A 13,511-nucleotide genomic window follows, 5' to 3' on the forward strand; every position below is an offset into this window, starting at 1 on the left:
TTACCAGAATTTTTAACATTTATTGTATTTGGCAGACGCCCCTTACCTAGAGCGATTTACATTTATCTCATCCATACAACCGAGCAGATATGGGTTTAAGAGCCTTGGTGTGGCTGAGATTTGAACCCATGACCTTTGAAGCCAAAGGCCAATGCTTTAACCACTAAGCTACCTGTTATTGCCAGAAAAAAATGGCAATCATTTGTATGGAATGTTTCCAGCCAGGGATATATATCTATATGTATTATATAATACACACACACTCACTCTACAATCCCTACTTGCTTGTGCTTTTGCTTTTGGGATTGAAAGCTGAAACATCTTTTTGTTGTCTGGACAAGCTGTTCTGTCAAAGGTACCACAAAGACCTGTAATTACCACCCACGTTCACGTTTTATTTATGTTATTGCTCGCGGATCTCTCCAAATAGTGGCTCATTCAATGGCCTCACATTTATAGGCCTCCAAATCAACTACAACAATGGAATCTATAATACCACATGTCCCATAAGTCACCACATGAAGCCACTCTTTTGAGCATATACCTCGAAAGGTCAATATCGAACTCCGGAATGGCATACAATGCGAGTATTTATGATGGCCAGGGCGCACGAACATACCCTGATGATGGAAGTCTTTATATTCTCATTAAAAAGTTGCGCTGGCCTCGAGTGATTGCTTATGTCTCGCGTTTTTCTCATTATTTGTTGCTCCATCAAAGCACTTCATAATGTATGAATAGCTGTAATATAATTTTCTTGTTTTGGAGATTTTTAAATAAAAATTATTATTTATTATTTATTTTAATATATATATATATATATATATATATATATATATATATATATATATATATATATATATATATATATATAATAATTATATATAAAATATATATTTTTATATATAATAAAATATAAAAACGTATATAAAATCTGTTGCCATTTAATTTTTTGCATAATACTTGCTTGAAGTCATAGAGAGAATTTGATTTCCTGTGTCTTTTTTACCTAATCTAGATGTCGAGAAATGATGACTATGTAATATGGTCTGAGGCGTATGGGGTATGATGGTGTTACAGGTGTTAATAAGCTACACTGAAGCTCAGGGGTGGAATAAAGGATGTGCAAAGCTTGTTCTTGGCCTTTTCCTCATCTCATCTCAACGCATCTTATCTGTGATCCTGTAAAACCCGAAGTGAGAGATAACTGGGTTCTGCGGACCGATTAATGTGTGTTTTCTTGTTTCTTTCCTTGTGCTCTAATACCACCGAGACCAGCGGTGTAGAACATGGCGCATTCTTTCAGCCGGTTAAGAGTGCGCTTAAATTGGAAGTAGAGTCTCTGATTGTACACGCTGAGAATCAGGACGAGGGGATTACGGATTTCTTCACTGCAGGAAAAAAATTTGGCTTGGTTTACAAATTACCTGAAAAAGAGAGATCGTTTTTTTTCTTTTCTTTTTTTTTAAACTATTTATATTAATGGCATTTGGCAGATGCCCTTATCCAGAGCGACTAACAACTGAGCTGGGGAGGGATAAGGGCCTTGCTGAAAGGCCCCGCAGTCGTGGGATTTGAACTTGTGACCTTCCGATCCCAAGTCTAGTGCCTTAACCACTGAGCAACCACCATGGTCTGCCAGGGCATATTTTTTTCAGGGAATTTTGCTGACTCATGTATTGTGATTCAAAATAGCTGTGATGCAGGTTTTGCTCGTCTGGGATGTATCGGAATATGTCTGTTCTAAGGTTCGTTATAAGTCCTACACCAACGTGAATCTGGGAGTGGAGCAGATCTGTAGCATAACTATCCTATTCAAATGGTATCCAATTTAAACCACTATCTATATTTAATTATAACAATGTTGTATAATGATGATAATGTTGAATTTATCATGAGTATCTTTCTGTATTTATATCGTATATTTATTTATACAAGGTAACAGTAAAAAAGAAAAATTCCAATATCATAAGCGGGAAATGACGCTGATATGATAAATGTTGGACTTTTCTTGAAATTGCATTAGTGGTTCGATTTGTTTTTTTTCCCCCCATTCTTTAATATCATCTCATTAAGCCTACATGTTTTGTAACATTACCATAATGTATAATTTCATACTTACATACTTTACGTAGTTAGCATTCTGTTTTCTTGTGTGCTGAGCAAGATTAGAAATGGTAAATAAATAAAAATTGACGAATGCTAGCGATATGAACTGCCTGCAAAACAAATTAGTCTGACAACGTCCTGTTCACCTCAAAAATTTTAACTTATTGTCTGTTAACCCTTGTCTCAGGAGTATTTAGCTTTTTTTGTGGCAGGAAGCATTCTTCAGGTTACCAAGAAACAGGAAGTCCTGAAGACTTTCTAATGGAAAAGTCTTAAATAATTAGTTTATTCATAACCTATGAATATATATGTAGTGTAGCACATACGAGCCCTTGAGAAAGAGCCGATAGAAACGACAATGTATTAGAACTGCACAGTAGAGACTTTTCCATCTTTGGTTCTTCTGCAAGCTGTTACCACACAATGGGAGGCACGCAGTTGTATAGGACGTCTTTCGATGCAGTAGCATGAAATGTTCTCGTCAATCGAACTAGGAGATTAAAACCTGTTCCAGCATCACAAAGCCCCTGTGCACAAATCCAACTCGATGAAGATATGCTTTACATGGGTTGGAGTGGAAGATCTCCTGCTATAGAGTAGACCTTAACCCTATCGAACACCTTTTGGGATGAATGTGAACGCTGAGTGCACCCCAGGTCTCCTCACCTCACCTATATCACTACCCTATTTTACTAACAGTCATGTGTCTTGATGAGCACAAACCCCCACAAATTCGAATGTAACATCTTTTCAGAACAGTGGAGGTTATGTTGGAAAAGAACCACACATAGTGTTGCTTGAACTATTGGCAATATTGCTGAAAGGTGATCAATACCAATTAGTAATAGGACTCTGTTGAGATCTGAGATGTTGTATGGATTAGAGACAGTGGCATTGAGTAAAAGACAGGAGGTGGAGCTGGAGATGTTGAGGTTTTTGTTAGGAGTGACGACGATGGATGTAGGACATTTTGGAGACAAATTGAGGGAGGTGAGATTGAGATGATTTGGACATATGCAGAGGAGGGAACTGGGGTATATCGTTAGAAGAATGCTGAGGATGGAGCCACCAGGAAGGAGGAAAAGAGGAAGGTCAAGGAGGGGGTCTGTGGATGTGGTGAAGGAAGATTATCCGCTGTGGCAACCCCTAATGGGAGAAGCCGAAATAAGTTTCAAGAACAATCCAATGTGACTTATGGCTGTTTTCATTTATACATCTAAGCAGTTATAAGTTAAGCGCCTTGTTGTTAAGGGCCCAACAGTGTCAGTGTTTAATTTTTTAATCAGTAGTCCAACGTTTTAACCACTGAGCTACCCTATTTAATTCTGCACCCACTGAATTGAATTTGAGTTTGTGATTAAACTATTTAATAGCAACGCCATAAATGACACCCAAAAAGGTAATAAAAGAAAGCATTAGTTTCTGTCTTGGAGTATAGACAGTGCAGTTTATGCCTGTTCATTTCATAGGACTCCTGCAATTAGCTTCATATTGGAATAGACTTTGTTATGGAAATAAGCCAGCTTCGCAGCCTCGAGAAAGTAATTTGATTTTTATGGTAAACTCAATCTGCATAATGTGCTTAGTGATTCTGTATGCATCTTGATGAAGACAGATGCCCAAAATTTGAGATCGCTGAATGAAAGGAAATCCATCTTCCTGCCATCCTGACATAGCCTGCTACATGCATATCTTTTTGCATCATATTTGTGGAGCTGTATTTAGTTTTCTCTTTTTGCTCCCACCGTTTGAGAATCGTAAGTCCTGTTTATCCGGGGAAGACCACATATAGAAGTACTTCCAATCGTGAAGAATGTTGGGTCGCTTTCATTTAAAAATTTAAGAGAAATTACGAGTTTTCTTCAGATAGGGAAATTAATCCAGGCTTAGATTTACTACTTACTCCTAGCTCCAGGAACCGTGTTGGATGAGTTGACGTGATTGGCCTAGCAGGGATTTGATCTCCTGAGCTTTGGATCCAAATCTTGTACAAAGTCCCCTTTATAACTGGCCTTAACAATGGAAACTGGAAAAGGTGAGTCTATATCTTCGTCCCTGGGGGATATGATGTGATACCCAAACCATGCCCAGTGTCAGGTGTCTAGGACAGCGAGTTGATTACTTAATTCAAGATTTTATTGTCATCGCACAAGGGGAAACCATGGTTTGTTACAGAGCACTTATAAAATTCTGAAAAACTCCCTCTATACACACGGAAATCGTTTTGGAGAGTCCTGCTGTCTGTGTACCAAAAAAGGGCTCGGCAGGAGCAAACAGGTGCTCTGGATCCTCTTATCCCTGCTGCGGCTGTATGATTTCTTATTCGTTCCGCACAGCTGATTGTCAGCATCATACTGAGCCCGGCAGAGGAGAGCAAAGAGATTAAGTTTACTTCACCATTGGTTCTTTGCAACACTGTTGAGCTAGGCTAATATCCCCTCATTTCAGGCTTGTCACAAGTAAGTCCCAGTTATTCCCCGAAGGTCTCTTGGTTCTCTCAGGTTGTGTTTGCGTGCCAGCAAATAGTCATTTCCAGGACCCATGAGGCGCTGCCACCTCGGTAACGCCACTGTTTGGCATCATCTGTGTCTGCTGCTGTCCGAAAGATGAAGGCTACCGAGTGGCCATAGCATTGCTAGGCAACAAATGCAAACCTAATGAGACTGCTTGCTAGGCGACTTATTAGGAAAACCGGGTATTAAAATTTTCATCTCTCTTTAAGATTCAGCTTTCTTTAGGCAATGTCCAGGCTAATAAATTTTTGTTTGAAAACACATATTTTTCCTCACTGTTTGCTTTCACTGTGTCGCTAAAATAGCACAAATGCCATTGTAGCGACTTTAGAGAAATGTTTAGTAAAAACGGAGACTTTCGAAAACGCATTTTTAGTCATCCCAACGTTTCAAAGAGCCGGAAAGTGAATAAATGGCAGTCAGAAATAAGGCACTTCGATACGTTTTTACATTTTGCTCATGCGTAGTTCAGGAAGGTTTTAGACGTTTCAGTGTGGACGAGCAAATTTTGGGAAATGTTTAAAAACAAAAATTTAGACAACGACATTTTCAAATGTATCCAGATTTGTTTACACCTCAGTCCCACATCTGCCTTGGATGACTCTTTCTTCAGAAGGTCTTCTTTTGAGCCACTGGCCAGTTTTTTCCGCCCAAGATCTTCAGCGACTGAATGCAGATTAAAGTCACCTGGTTGATCTATGATCATGATGTTTAATAAAAAAAAATAAATCATGCTTGAACTATGAGATGTTTTGTATTGCTAGCATCCTCCCAGGCCTGAATAAGAATCAATAGGGTTCTCTCTAATTTATATGCAGTCCAAGGGAGATTGGAGGCCTGGAGGAACTCCACCAGGACTCCTGACTGACCGTCTGTGTTCTCCAAGCAGCTCAATTTTGTACCTCATTTTCTACTTCTAACTTAATTCTCTTTTTTTTTCCCCCTCTGGTTGGAGCAGGGGAAGAGATGCAGGAAAGAGCCGAGGCAGCTTCTTGATTAAGCCACAGTCTGAGTTAAGCTAGCAGTCGATAAACTGATCTAATTTCAGAGGAGCCAGTCGGCTGGTGTTTGAATTACATGCTGTGCTGCAAATGACTTCACGTAGACGGAAACAGCAGGAGGGCAATACGGAGAGATTTGTGAAGGGGCTCGTCTCTACAGTTCCGCTTGTAGATCTCTAGAGAAATCGCAGGATGACCATAGAGTATAAAAAGTCTTTGTGTTTTTGGAAAAAAATTCATTTGGTGCTCTACCAGGCAAAGTGTTTCTGTGTATTTTTGTCTGGTGCATAATCACCCGTGTTTGATGACCCTAAAAGCCAGTGGGAAAAGTCCAACGTCTTTCTCAGCCCTGCAAGGACCTTTTTTTACACAGTCTTTTTTTTTTCCCACTGCTTTGTGAAATTCCCCAAATGTTCAATACGTTGGCCTTCTGTTCATTGGTGTAGGTGTTTAAATATTGATTTCTTCCAGGCTTTAGATAAAGTCGTTGATGTTTTCCTCAAGGCTGTTCATTGGTGTCTTCCCTTAATATTATGAAGTACACTGTACATATGAACATCTGGAGTTCTTCTTTGCATCTGGGAGCAGAAAAAAATAATCTGTTGTCGTCGCTTTTGTGTAGTTTCTCTCAGATGTGGTTCTGCTGGATGAGGCGGAGTTGGGAGGAAAGTTTTCCTAGAGCAATATTTAATAATGGCAGTCAGTTGGAACCTTGTTCAAGGGTTTAAAAACTTGAGTGAAATAAGTATTTGGTTTGACAATTATGGCACGCTGTAAGGTGTCTAGTTATGAATTCTTTCACCAAACATTCCTTTTTTTTGGCTTTTATTCAAACACTATCTTTTAAACCCCCTAAATTTCGTTTCCCTCTCTCTTCAGATGATGCAGTTTGCCTGGGATAATTACAAGCGCTATGCCTGGGGCTCCAATGAGCTGCGGCCTGTCTCCAAGCAAGGCCACTCCAGCAATCTGTTTGGTGAGTATCCGTGCGTTCTGTTTCTCTCTTGTCATGAGCCCGTTATTCATTTTCCTACAGCGGCCCTTAGGTTTCCCTCTCGGAGCAGCAGCCTGAGCTGTAAGTCTATATTTCACTGGTGAGTTTTTGTGTTTCCGAACAGCCATAACATGACCCTGGTGGAATTTCTGAATGCTGACCTTTTGTTTTGCTGCCTTTGGTATTGATTTGACTCGTCCCAAATGTTTTAAACTTGGAAAAGTTTGCTGCTCAATGATGGACCTGTGTGTTGCCAGAGAAATAGTCTTTTGCACACTTGGGTAGGTTTCAGGAGAAAGCTGCCGCCTTGAAGCAGTTGTTATTTGCATTTTTTAACCTGGCTGCCATACCTTTTTATTTCGAAGTGAGCTTGCTGTATAATGGACTTCACACACAGTTGTTAAACTGGACTTAAGTCTTTTTGCCTTGTATTTATGATAATCTTTTTAATCAACATTTCATCTTTAGTGTTGTATGAGATTAGATTGTAATAAACTTCTGAGATACAGTCACATGTAAATGTTAATGTAAATGTCTGAGATATTTGGTTAAATGTCTGATATTTTTGTCGATTTTCAATTTTGTTAAAGTTTCATACCCAACCTGTGGTAGTTTTGTTTTCGAATCCAATTTTATCTCTTGCTTACATTTGCATTTATGGCACATGCTCTTATCCAGAGTGATCTCATTTCCAAAACTAAGCAATTGATGGTTAAGGACCTTGTTCAAGGGCCTGGCAGTGGCAGCTCGATTGTGCTGGGATTTGTACTCATTACCGTCTTATTAGAAGTCCTCCATCTTAACCCGTCCCATCTTAGTCCCTCCCCTCCTTCATATCCACTTAGAAGTCGATGCAGCTTTACCTACTTTAGTATGTCAAGTTTATTAACTTCCTTATTCTCACACTCTTTTTGAACAGTGCAATATTTTCATGCTAATTCCACCCTCAACTTTTTAATCGAATAGACCCAGCCATGTATGATCTTGGCTATTATTACGTTGTAGCAACCGTGCAAAGTAATGGAGAGTGTGTTAAAGAAGTGAAGAAAAGAGTGCATGCAGGGTAGAGTGGGTGGAGAAGAATGATAGCAGGAGTGATTTGTGATAGAAGAGTAAAAAAAGGGAAGGGGAAAGTGTATAGGACTGTGGTGAGACCTGCGATGATGTATGGATTAGAGACAGTGGCATTGAGTAAAAGACAGGAGAAGAAAAGACATCCTTTCCGGATGTTTGCTGTAGAGTAGGGGGAAAAAGTCATTTGTGATATTTATTTCATTATTTTTATGACAGATTTTATTAACTACCTTGTCTATTGACGAAAAACCACGATGAACATCGTGGTAAAGTCAGGTACTAGGTGAGTTGAGGAGGCCTGGGGTGCCGTCAGCGTTCCAATTCATCCCAAAGCTGTTCAATAGGGTTAAAGCTCTATAGCAGGAGATTTTTTTCATTCCGACCCATGTGAACCATATCTTCATGGAGCTGGCTTTGTGCGCATTGTCATTCTGAGACTGAGGGAAGAATTGCAAATGGATTGAAAATTCAGGAATGCCAATACTCTTGTCCATATAGTGTCCATAGCATTTCTCATTAATATGTTTAAACTGAACATATGCTAAAAAACATTTTTAGGTGATAGCATCAAAGCCTGACATTTATTTCTTATGCGTGGCAGGCAAGCAATATCTTCAAATTTGTCCCTGAATCCCTGAACACCTCACAATCAACATGAATATGTTGAATGATTATAAAGTTTAATCGTGCTCAAATTGCCTCATAAGATTTGACTGACATTTTTACCTCATGTTGAGTTCTAGCACAGGGATTTCAGATATTATTAAAGCCCTGTAAACCACACACACACATTTGCAAGCTTTAAAGTTTATGAGACACTTTTATATAGTTATTTTTTTTTGCTCCCATATTTTTCCTGATAGTCCCACGAATCACTTTCTCTACACCCTCGTCTTGTCAGACGCAAGTCGCCGGTCCGAGGTGAGGATAGGAAATGGACTTTATAAAACATTCACCAGGCTTCCTGAGCTTTCCCTGTGTGTGATAAAAGCTCTGGGCCTTTTTATTATTTCTTTTTTTACCCATTGCTTGCTCGCAGCCAATCGGAGCACAGCCAAAAAGACAGACGAGGGATTTACGGTTCCAATTTGATTAACCTCCTTCATTTAGCCTGGGAGTGGGGCCAGTAATGTGGACTGACAATGACATTCGTTCATGTCAGACGCACACACAAACGCTGCACTTTAAAGGGCGTATTGGGATTAATGAAACGCATTGACTGTATCAGTAGATTTGTATGGTATGGTATGAGATGCATGCACATATGCATGTCGAAAGCTGCCCAAGTTTCCTATTAATAAAGAAAGGTCAGGCTTTTATTATTAATTCATGGTGTTTGCTTAATGGGATCTTGTGTTTGAATAAACCATGATGTGATGAATGCTGCTTGCTCATCTGTTTTTTTTTTGTTTTTTTTTGCTTTGTCTTTGTGGGTAGAGAAACGCAGCAGGGGTTGGTTTGCTCATGTGTTCTGCTCCCTGAAGATTATAGCAGTATAAAAACCACACACACACACACACACACACACACACACACACCACAGCATATCCAGCGCTACAGTACCGAGGGTGGTCATCTTTGATTCTGCCCAATAATGCTTCATGCGCATAACACTTTATTTGCGTCAACAATTTTGCTTCAGCATGTTAATAAAGAGTAATTAGGATCCGGCTGTTACAGGCTTTTAAGGAACTCGGGATTATTGTGAAATCGTGCCATATTGCAGGCATTCACAAACTAGAACCTCTTCAACCTTTAAATTTTTTGCCTCAGGAATTCATTCTAGGCTTCGATAGTAAATGGTTTGTTATATCTCAGTTTGTCAGTATGTTCTATATGAACACCCTGATCAATTTTATGCCGGTATTAAAAAGTTTAGAGACAAATAGTGCTACTGGTGTTATTCTGACCACGTGCGGTACCATGTGTGTGTGTGGAGTGGTAGCTTGGTTTAAGCCCCGGTATTGCCAAGCTGCCACTTTTGGGCCCTTGAGCAAGGCCCTTAACACATTGTGCTCCAGGGGCGCTGTATCGTGGCTGACCCTGCCCTCTGACCCCAGCTTCTGAGCAAGCTGGGATATGCGAAGAACGAATTTCACTGTGCTGTAATGTATATGTGACAAATAAAGGCTATTCTATTCTATTCTATTCTATTCTATTCTATTCTATTCTATTCTATTCTATTCTACCACGTCTGTGATTTCATCATGGACAGCGAGTTAGAACAAAGAGCAAACTTCAAGAGCAGAAGAACCTCACCAGAAGACGACCAGAGATCAGAAAGACCTTCAACGGACTCAACCCCCGAAAATGTCGAAATCAATCAGCAACTTGTGCATGATGATCGTAGGAGAACAATCCACATGATCTAATTTCCACACCCACTCTCCTCGCCAGATTTGGCTCCTGCGGTCTTCGACCTCTTTGACGTGTTTTAAAAAGACTTCCAAGCCAATTCCAGATGTGGCAGGAATGCTGGGAGCGTTGTAATGTTGTTTAAGGGGACTATTCTGAAGTTGATAGTGTGTAATATATGTGTAAAGTACTTTCTGGTAGACAAAACGAGTCTTGAGACTTTTTGATACCACCTCGTATTCAGGTTGGTCATGATTGTGTTCTTAATTCAGACGTAGGCATCTTTATTAATAACCTTGGAATTAAGTTCTACTTGTTTTGCATGCACAGGAAGTCTCAGAGTTACGATGATGTGTTCCGATGACTCTATCGTAACTTGTAAATATGGCAAGTTGAGACATGGCCTACCCTACCCAAGAGTCTTCAGAAATTGTGATCAGTATGGGGTAGTATACTGTAATTTTCTAATAATTTAACAAATTACAGTACATAATTTAGAAAAACAACAATTTATAGTACCGCACTCTACAAGCTTTACAGTATATATGTTTGTGAGGGCACCTGGATGGGCGTCAGATCACGAGTGGAGGGCGGAGCGGGACGCACATCACGTGTTCGGTGACGGCGATAAAAAGGAGAGAGACGAGCTAAATTAGAGTTTTAAAACACCAAAAACACTGGAAAGAAAATACGCGTGTAAACACAACCGATAGCGAGAGTAAAGCATCCAACAAGGCAGGAGATTCGTACATCCTGGTAGCGTCCCAACTTTTTGTAGCGCCTAATGTTCGCTGCTACGTTTGAAATGTAAAATAGTTTAAAAAATTCTGAAATATTACTACAGTCAACTCATTATAGGTCGAGGACTACCCGTAGGTTAGCATGAAACTTGTATAAAAAAAAAATAATTGCTAGTTTCATCTGTATAGGCCTAATTCGAAATTTTGCTGCAGTTAAACGTTTTTCGGAAGGTTTTGCTCTACATAAAACATTTGACATGTCCTCATGCAGGTTTATGGCTGATCTACACAACAACGTGTATTGAATTTCCCCATCTGAGCAGTTTAAAATGCTTACCAGATTTTTCAATCATATACAGAAGTCTGCCACAGAATTCGCAAGGGATTACCGTCGCCAAGCAGGAAACTTGCGATGTATATATTGTGTCCGGAAAGAGGAATGTTAGGAAACATGTTTTTCTAGGGTAGTTCAAGACGATAGTGCAGCCAGCTGTGTTGTAAGGATTAAGGGTATTGACAGAGTCAGGGAGCAGAGCTGGAAGTTGAGGATGATAGAAATTTTCTTTAAGAGTGACGAAGATGGGCATTAGAAATACGTATATTAGAGGCACAGTGCAGGTCGAGAGAGGCGATGATGGGTTGGACATGTGCAGAGGAGGGATGCGGGGTATACCAGAAGAGAAATTTGAAGGATGGAACTGCCAGGCAGGAGAAGAGGAAGACCAAAGCGGTGGTTTATGGATGTGGTGAGGGAGGACATGTTAATCTGAGGGAGAAAAAGATATAGAATGAGGTCGTAGCTAATCAGAGCAAGCGAAAGAAGAATATATGCCTCAAATGGTGCATAATGAAAATGAGCAGGAATTAAATGTATTTTTTTCCTGCGAAATATTGGAAGTTTGATTCGCAGTGGTTTAGCAGAGTTGAGCGAAGGGATGAATCATGATTAGAGTTGCATGGTGATGTTCTAGGGTTGCATCTTTTAAATATCTGGTTAGAAATACAACACTGTGTTGCTGACAATTTGAAAGCTTCCAATTTTAACATCTTAGCCTGGCCCAGGATATATGTCCTCAGTAACCATATCAACAATTCTCAACACGTCTATTCTAAAGTTTTTATCAAATGAATTGCTGTAGCCAAATTGTAATCTATACGTCTGTCACTGAATCACGCTATAGAGTTAATAAAAAGGTTTAAGAACAAGGTATTCGCTCGCTTGATTCTTCTTTTGGAGTTTCCTCTGGGATTCGTGACAGTGCACAAACAATTGCGGTGCAATTAAAACGGCTAGTGTGTGTTTCCAGCTGACCAACACAAGCTGAAGCACTAATAAATGTCTGCACCGGATTGCTAAGTAATATAATGTTAAACTCTGCTGTTGGTGGGATAGAAGAAAAGAAGTGTATGCGCTTTTGTTAGGAGCTAAGAGTGAAAGCTAAACCTTAAAAACCTTAAATTCGATCTCCAGGTAAAATCTATTGTATCTGTGCTAACAATATGTCCCCTTGTGGGAATTGTAAAATGAGCAACCAATAAGAAGAAAAGCAGTGGACACCTGATCATTTAGTCCCCATTTGATTTAATAGTATTATCCATTTTTCTAGGAAGATGTTTCACTAGATATTGGTGATTGATTGGAGATTTGTGCTAATACAGCAACAAATAAAATCAGGTACTGATAAAAGCTGAGGGGGCCTGGGGTGCATTTAGTGTTCCAGTTCACCCCAAGGTTTTCAATCAGGTTGAGGTCAGAGCTTCAGCCGTTAAAGATCTATCAATGAAACTCTTGTAAACAATATCTTCATGCAGCTGGCTTTGTGCACAAGGGCATTGTCATACTGAAACAGGTTTGGGTTCTTTTAGTTCAACTGAGGAGAGAATTTAATGCTACATTACCATTTCCCCATTGGGGAAGAACCACATATGGCTGGAAGTCAAAATGTCATATTTACTGTATTTTTCGGACTATAAGCCACTACTTTTTTCCCAGGTTTTGAACCCCGCGGCTTAAACAACGAAGCGGCTAATTTATGTTTTTTTCCTGGGTTTTTCCCGGTTTCACAAACTTCAAGCCAAAAAACTGAACCCCATAACATTAGGCCAATGAAATTTCCGAACGGAAACGAAAAAACGCACCTGACTTGTGTTCTGAGCTGCACGGCATCGGGAGAAAAAACTTCTATCGGGTGATTTTTAAACGTACGACGATGCCAAAAGATAAACCCCCAAGAGAAATGGTTGTGAAAGGAAGGAGGAAGACAGTAAACAATGACTTTCTTGGTAGGCTACTGTTTAGATACAAGCCGTTGTAACGCGTTGAGTCTGGGTGAAGGGAGAGCTCACTAACTCCAGTTGCAACAGAAATCATATAAGCACAGACAGGTTTCCAAAACTCGTGCTTTTTTATTTTTCTTGGCAACAGCGTTACGGGTTAGTCAAAGAAACTTAGAAATCAGCATCAGAAAATAATAAGGACATATTCCTCGGTCTCCGCACATGCAGTAATAGCGGAAAAATGCGGTGGCAGGCTATTTCCAAAATACCACTATGCTCCTAAAGGAAGCGCAACATATTTCACCCGTTACACTGTGTGTAACGTGTCTTTTGTTAAAGCCTGTGTAAAGTTCATTTGTGTAGACAGGTGCGGCTTATTTATGCTTAAAATACAAATATTTGTAAAATTCTGTGGGTGCGGCTTATATATGGATGCGCTTTATGGTCC

At 39.8% G+C, this 13,511-nt stretch overlaps 1 protein-coding gene across 1 annotated transcript in view; it reads left to right on the forward strand.

Annotated features, from left to right (window-relative positions):
* The window catches only part of man1a1 (mannosidase, alpha, class 1A, member 1), a 123,166-nt gene that overhangs the window by 19,261 nt on the left and 90,394 nt on the right, over positions 1–13,511 (forward strand). The window contains exon 2 of the mRNA XM_083562512.1: positions 6,503–6,599. Within this exon, the coding sequence (XP_083418638.1) occupies positions 6,503–6,599 (97 nt within the window). The remainder of the gene's footprint in view (positions 1–6,502; positions 6,600–13,511) is intronic.

Source organism: Silurus aristotelis (assembly GCF_946808225.1).
Source record: "Silurus aristotelis genome assembly, chromosome: 15".
Lineage (NCBI taxonomy): Eukaryota > Metazoa > Chordata > Actinopteri > Siluriformes > Siluridae > Silurus > Silurus aristotelis.